Source organism: Lycorma delicatula, chromosome 8 (assembly GCF_047948215.1).
Source record: "Lycorma delicatula isolate Av1 chromosome 8, ASM4794821v1, whole genome shotgun sequence".
NCBI lineage: Eukaryota > Metazoa > Arthropoda > Insecta > Hemiptera > Fulgoridae > Lycorma > Lycorma delicatula.
In genome coordinates this window covers 121,818,851-121,827,074 of record NC_134462.1, presented here as the reverse complement: position 1 = coordinate 121,827,074, position 8,224 = coordinate 121,818,851, and the positions used below count along the sequence as shown (strand labels likewise).

At 27.0% G+C, this 8,224-nt stretch overlaps 1 protein-coding gene across 2 annotated transcripts in view; it reads left to right on the top strand.

The window, feature by feature from the left end:
- The first annotated feature begins 659 nt into the window (after nucleotides 1–659).
- LOC142329559 (transketolase-like protein 2) overlaps nucleotides 660–8,224 on the top strand; it is a 91,474-nt gene continuing 83,909 nt past the window's right edge. Inside the window, exon 1 of one of the 2 annotated variants that reach the window (XM_075374230.1) lies at nucleotides 660–974. In XM_075374230.1, coding sequence (XP_075230345.1) covers nucleotides 868–974 — 107 coding nt within the window. In that variant the 5' untranslated portion in view covers nucleotides 660–867. Of the gene's footprint in view, nucleotides 975–2,672; nucleotides 2,678–8,224 lie in introns of those variants that run through there. The other variant, XM_075374232.1, reaches the window with a different exon arrangement.

Here is an 8,224-nt window from a genome sequence, read left to right as displayed (position 1 = left end):
ATACTTTTGTATACTACTACATTGACTCTCCTAATCATTTCTTACTGCTAAAAGCAAGCTCATTTGAATCGCATTAAAGGTGAATAACTTTTTATTTGTGCAGTCGTACTTAATCTATTATATTATATTTACTTAATTTATTATATTTTTTCTTGAACTACCTACTCGTTCTAGTTAGGATTTCAGTACTGATAAATGGAATTTAAGTTGTTTTCAAAAATGTAATAAAATTTATTTCTTGGCTGGATAATTTTTATAGATTTTTTGTAGTTATGTACATCATGTAAGTTTGATTACATAAATTACACTGCAGTATTCATTAATGCGTAACGCTTTACTTAAATAGATGTCTATCTCGCGTACTGCTTGTCATCGGTTAACGGTAATTAAATATTTTTACATAAATTATTGTATTTACTGTAGAATTTATATCTTACGATTTATACGTCTTATTTATATTAATTTTTACTAAATGCCCTAAAATTAAGAATGATTTTATTTCACGTGTGTCTCATCAACAGGTGCCGTATAAATGTTATTTCTTTAACTCACTTTCATTTTCTATTGTTCATTCGTTTAATTCCGATATAAATCGTTTAACTTCGTTCCTTGTGTATATTACTGGCACCGCAGATCATACGGGTGTAGCTGCTCGTCACACTTTCGTATGTTGTTGTCAGTGATAGCGGCGAAGTTAATTTATTTTCAGTGGTTTTTGTTTTTCTTTAATTTTAGGGTATCTTTTTTGATATTATATTTTTTATGTAATATTTGATAATTTCCGCCTGAAAAAATCATTACAGTTGTACTTCGAGAATTATACTATAAATTACACTAGAATTTTTTTTTGAATTTGCTGCCGGCAACATGACTAAATATCACAAACCCGAGAACAAGCTTGTCAGTGATTTAAAAGATATTGCTAACAAGTTAAGAATTGACTCCATTCGAGCTACAGATTCGTCTAAATCTGGGTATGGTGTAATGTTAAAATTATTTTGCATTTTGGTGTAGTTTGGTTTTTTATTTAATTCTGAGAGGTGATCATTAAACAACTTTAAGGTTAAATGTGTATGGATATGAACTTTTGTAAACTGAACTAATGTTTATAGGTTAAGTTTGTTCCACCCTTAAAGTTTCAGATCCATTGTGAATGGAACAGGCCTTTAATAAATTACTGAATTAATGTCAAATGTAATTACACAAATTATTCACAGTAATTTGTTTCAGATATAATTTGCCACATTCCATATGATAATTTATCAGCGTCTATAAAAAAATATATTTTTTGAAAAAACGGTAAGATCCACACTGGTTTGTATTGTTGGGTGTGAGTATTGTGAAGTTTATTTATTTTCAGTGGTTTTCATTTTTGTCTTAATTATAGTGTAACTTTTTTAATGCATTCATTATGTTACAACATAATATTAGAAGTTCAAAAAAGTACTATGAAAACCTCCAATACATGCCCCAAAAGAGACGGGATTTATTTTATTATTCCTCAAATTAAATAGGAAGTCAACATTTTATCAGTGGAAATTAATTAATGTAACAAATATAACCGCAAAAAAGATATTTTTGATTTATTTTTATTTTATGCAGTTAAAAAAAATTAATTGACACAGGAATTTCCTCTGAAATTCTGCCGGAAAGGTTGCTACTAACACTAACATTTTCCTGTTTTTAATCTAAAACTACATTATAAAAAATATATAGACAATTGATCATAAACTACATACCAGTATCATAAAACAAATAAATTTATTGCATACATAATCTACAATCATTGATTGATTTTGACAAAGTTACAACCCTAATCAATCACTTTTGTATTAAAAGGGCCAAGACAGAAATGTTAGTGATCTTATATAATTTCTTTCTATCTCAGTTAATAAAATTATAAGGAAAGATAAGTTAAGGAAACTGTGTTAAAAAAAAACCTGTACCCATAAAACAAGCTTGGCTTTGGTCACTGACAGCGTGATATCCAGTGCTTCACGTTGAAACGACATAAAAGAAGGGAAGTTTATGTTTTATTTCAAGTATAATATGGTGTATGTTGGCCAGGCTTATGCTTCCAGCATAAGTCTGGAAGACTTATGTTCCAGCTGCTGCTGGAACAGCAGCTAGTTAGATTGATGATCAGTCACCTGTTATTGCCTCTTAGGATTAATATTTAGTATTGGATTAAGAATGTTATTGTCATAGACACTGCCATGAGAGAAGTGGTTAATGATGCAATTATTTTTTTCTCATTTTTCCTATTTACCTTGCTCATCAGATAATGTTAATTTCGTGATTCTTTTTTTAATTGTTAATAATATTATTTTTAATTAAAGGATGTGCATTTCTTTAATTAATCATATTATTTGTATGAGATATGATTTGTTCAATGATAAATTATTTTCTGAACATCTGTATGTATGTGTCTGTGTTATGTATGTTTATCTACTTTAAATTAGTATGTATAAATACATATATATATATATTTCCTTTCTAGAATGATTGGAAATGTTATTGTTGTTTATTTGTAAGTTCTTGAATCCTCAGTATTAGAATAATTCTCCTGAAATCTGTTTCTTGACAGTAGTCATTTGCATATATTTTATATATGTTTACAAAATGTCAGCCTCTAGACTTATTTAATTGTAATTACCATCAGTTATTCTAAATCTGGGCACTATTGATCAGGTATACAAAAAATTAGGGAAAAGGTCTAAGGGGCAAGTTGCTTTTCAAGATGAATAATGTTTTAGCCAGTTAAATAATTTTAATGTATTTAATAACATACTTTCACTTTACACTGATCAACCATTATCAACAAGTTATGTATTTCATGGAAATACTCATGTTTAAAATCATTAAGTGCTTTAAATTGTGTAAGAAAAATTTGTTTGTATTTTTAATTTACATAAACAGATGTAATTCACCTTACATCATGACCTTTGATGCCAAAACCCTCCCTGTACTTCTAAACTTTGGCTCTCTCCACATTATTTTAAATTTGCCACTTGCGTATAAAGTTTGCACTTTTGTTTTGATCAATTATTTAAAACGTTTTTCCTTATTTTATCAATTATAAACAGAAACGATCTTATTCTGGAAATGTTTATTTTGTTTTCTTTCATAATTTTTCTTTTTGGGTGCCTTTGTATTTTATACCAATTTATCAGCCAATTAATCGCAAATTTTAGAGTACTTTTTATTTCTTTAACTTTCTGCATATACTTGCATCTGTATGTATTTGAAAAAAAAAGTAAAGAGTTCATCTCTCAATGTGATAGTCTAAATAAAAGGTTTGATAGGATGTGAAACTTTGATAGAAACTACGTAAGTCTTTAAGATATAAAGTGAAAGATATGTGTATAAGTGATATGCTTTCAATTAGAAAATGTATTTTTTCAGATTGTTTTAAGATTTGTTTTAGTTCTTATACAGGCCTTACTTTTCTTTTCTTGGCTTACTTTTTCTTTTTTTTGTAAAGAATGTGGTTTTTCACATTTTTTCTGTAAGATCACATATTTTTCTTGGTTGTTCATTTTGGCTCAGGTGTTATATTTCCTATAATTAATCATATTTTCTGTTTATTATTCAGTGTGTATAGTACTTTTTGTGTGATAGTTATTGTATATGGGAAAGTTTGTGAAGGATTAATGTCTGTTATTAAAAAAAATCTTTGGTTTATGTATGGTGGTGTTTTTGATTTTTGTTATAAATTTTTTTTTTTTTATAAAAAAAACTAAGTTTTTTTTTTAATTTTTTTTTATAATTAAAAGTTTGTTTTGAATTCAGAATAAATGTAAATGCATCATACATTTAAAAAAAAAAACTTTAACTAAAAAATGTATTATTTTTTTAATATTTATTAATGTTTTTCAGGAACTTACCTAGATAATCATATAAAAAAAAGTTTGTTTCATAATGTATTTAATAAAAATTTACTTCGGATGACTTTATTGTGGGGTAATGTAAAAATTTTTGTGATTTTTTTTTTGTACCTAAATTTTTAACATTGTATGGTTTGTTTTCATTTGTAGAATTGTTGCTTAAAAAACATTCAGAGTCTGTTAAAATAATTTATTAGTGTATTTAATTAAATAGCATCAGTTAGAATAGTTTTATGTGTGTCATATACTTTTTTAGTTCTGATTGTTTTGCTGCTGTAACAAATAAATCTGAGAACAGATTTAAATGAAAATTTACTGCATTCCATTATCGGATAGTTGTAGATGATCTGGTATAAGACAATATCAACCCTGAAACTAACATAACTGTTTTCATGAATATCAAACGCATCCTGTTTCAAACTTACTTGAGAAATTAAAGAGTAAAGACATTTCCCATCGGTTATTTCATTGAGCCTTGCATATCTGCAAACAAATTCAATAAATTCAGATGAAATTCAGCCAAAGTATGTTTGTCATAATGATAAACTTTGTACTAAACTTCATTAATCTTGAGAAAGCAACTCTGGAATGTCTTTTAGCTCATGTTATGGCTAAGATATGTGCCATAAGAAAGACACAGTTATTGTTAATCCAAGTTCATGTAAATCCATTTTCATTTTTATTGCTGTTTTTTTTACATTGTTTTAACTTCATAAAGAAATTTTTTTTAAAAAAGAATATTTCACATATACCTGTTTATTTATTTTGGAAAAAAGTAGGAATTCCTCAAAATTTGTAAAAGATTTTTATTGGTGTTTGATCTTCAACTGTTTTGTTAGGTATTTCTTGAAATAGTTATAACCTCGCTAAATAATGTGCCTTTAATCAATTTTTTAATGAAAAATTAACTTTTAGTTTTAAACTTGTTGTATTTCCAAGAAGTAGATTATACTTCTACTTTAAAATCCTGAATTCACTATTTTGTAAAATTTTATTTGATGAATAATTTCTTGCATTGGTATTGCATATTGTTGGTTTTTAATGGTATTTACTGAATCTTTAAGATCATTTTATGATTTTATAAAATTATTTGTAAAAATGAATTATCTAACTTTTTTACAGTTAATTTTCTGTTAATGATAGGAAGAAAAAACTGTAAATTTTTTATACATCAAAGAATTGATTTTTTTCTAATTCATTTTATTACAAAAACATATTAAAGAATTATTTATTATAGAAATTTATTAATTTTTTCTTATATTTTGTTTGAAGAACTGATGCATTTCATCGGGAAATATTTCATTGATAATAAACCATCCAAATTAACTCTATTAAGTTTTAAACATGAGACATCATCAAAAAAATACATATTTATTCATTACAATAGAATTTATTTATCATTATCAACATGTAATTCAGATAAAATATTTTTTATTCATTAGAAATACAAGATAACCTTGTTTATCTGTAGTAGTCTGTAACATAAAAATTCATTTTGGCCATGCTATCCTTCTTGCTTTTGATTATCAGGCCTGGGCTAAATTTACTAATAATGATTGATTTTGTGTTACTTTATTCTTAAAGTTGTTTATCCAATTTTCTCTTTTTTTTTGTAAATTCACAAAAATTATTTTAGAAAAATAACTATAATAATTTATTATTTATAAATAAATATTTCATAGAAATATTTTTATAATTCATAGAGATTTCTGCCTCATCAGAACGCGTGAATATTTATTTAGATTTTAAATTAAAAACATACTGTAGCGTGCAAATTAATCCAAACACAGGGAATTTTTTGTTTATTCTATATTTTAGCTACACTGCTTGGCCACACTCATGTTGTAGTTGTAGTTGACCACATCCACGTAGTTGTCTATGTAATGTGAGGTTATTTGTTCTTTGGTTATTTATCTATTTTCAGTGTTTTATGAAAGTTATCTCGTTCTTTATTATAATCATAATTTTGTATTTTTTATTCTGTGTGTGTTGAATATAAATAATGAATATAAACTCCAAGAAAGCGTTCAAAAATCGTATCTCCTTCTGAGCGTACCAGTATGACAACAAATAGCTTCAGAATGTGGTGTTGGACAAGGAACAGTGAATGCTTTTAAAACGATTTAAAGAAACCGGTTCCTTTTCACCTGAAAGGAAAAGCAAATCTGACCGTGAAAGAAAAATTACTCTAACATAGGATCAGTTATTAGTGAGAAAAAGTAAATGCGATCCAGAATTATCTGCTGTGGATTTAAATCGACAATCAGCAGCCGGTGGAACAGATTTACACGTGGCAACTATTAGATGCTACTTTCTTGCAGCTTGATGGAAAGCTCATGGACCAACTAAAACCAACTATTAATACTAGCAATGTGCAAAAAACGCTCTTGTAAGCCAAAGCACCGACTGCATCAAAGAAGGCTGGAAAAATGTTGTTTTCTGACGAGTACATTTTTATGTTCAGGGACAAAGGGTTCTACACGTCAGAAAAGCATCACGTGAAACTATATCATCGTTTCAAATCCAAAAACCAGTTAAACATCTCCAGAAAATTTTTTTTGGGATTGTATCGCATTTGAAGGCCCTTGTTATTACTTCCAGTAGGTGGTATGTTGAAAAGCGATCGCTTTATTTTTCAAGATTCTGAAGTAAAGGGTTGTGACAACTTCAGAACAAATTCCCGCAAGGCAACAAAGTGTTCCAACAAGATTTGGTGCCACGCTACAATGCCAAAAAAGCAGAACATGTTTTAAAGAACGAATCATAAAAGCGTTCCTGTGGCCAAGAAACCTCCCAGACGTAAATCTAATTGAAAATCTTTGGGCAGTAGTCAAAAAACAACTCCAAAAAATTGACCTCATTAAAGCAATATTATAGGTGTGGTTTCACGATGAAAAAAAAAAAATGTATTACGCTTCTTTAGGGGGGAAATAATAGTACATAATATTAAATAACATTTTTCTACTAGGATGCAATTTGCTAGAGTAATTATCAACATACTCATATTATTTATACATATACCAAACCTCTCGATGGGAAAACTCATGAAATGTTTACAAAAAAATAAAAATCTAAGATTAGGATATGCTTATCTATTGTTAAACTGTCATTAGTGCACTTACAGGTATTAATTAGAATCAGTTTGCAAGTAAATATAAAAATAAAACATAAAAAATGAAAAATAAATAATTTGATATAAAAAACAATTTATGGAGCTGTGTGAAAAAATTGTTCCCTTATTTATAAAATAAAACAAAAAACTGAATATAATTTTTTTTCTAATTTCTCTACCTCGGCTAAAAAACAAATCTATTACTTTTTATTTTTCAATCTTTTGTTTTATTTCTTTAATACAACACATTTATTTATAGAGCTTTGTATGAGTGTTATGCAACTTTCAAAAAAGCGGTAGAGATTCTGAATTCAACCGTAATAGCTTTTTCAACTCTTTATTTTCAATAAATGGACTATTTTGGCTGTTGCTTTTTTTATTTTGTAAAAAGAAATTATTTGTAGTCCTATTATAAAGTTTTTACCAAATAGCTTAAATGGAATCTTTTAAACAAAAAAATTACTCTGCTTATTTCAAAGATTTGAAGATGTTTTTTCATATTTTCTTTGTCATAATCTGATGTCATTCTGATATTCATTGTATTTTCTCATTTTTACTAAGATGTAGGTTGCTATTCCTTTTTTTTTAGTAATTATTATTTTTTTAAGTCTGTCCTTATTTTAAATGAAAATAAAACTAAAAAATGTACAATGAAATAATCTGTAAAAAATATTACAAAATCAACCTGATAAATAATTTGTTATTAAAAAAATCAACATTTTTGAGGTACACAGAATTAAGAGTTAGCTAGCTTTTGGTTATTAGCTTCTTAATTTGGCAACTTCAAAAAGTTTAAATTTAAAGAAGTATGTTTTTAATTTTTCATTCCTTTTTTAAGCTGGTCTTTTTAATTTAAAAAGTTTACTTTTATATGCGTATTGCGCTTTATTTATATTTGTGTTTGCACACATTGATTACTAATAAATTGATTTTTAGATGTTGATGAGGATCGTTAAAGAATGACTATCGATTATATTTTGTGAGCTTGCTTGTTTCCCTTTGGTATTTTATTATCACAGTAATTTAGTTAAACTTTTCAGCGTACAAATAGTATGTTTGTATGTATACCTTATATATAAAAAAAAAAACCATCGCATTAAACTTGAGATTAGACACTTCAAGTTGTCTAATCTCAACTTGAAGATTAGACAAGTTGAGATTTGTCTAAACTTGTCACTTCATGAGACTTCAAGACTTTCTCTTCTTTAAATTGGCTTTAAGTAGT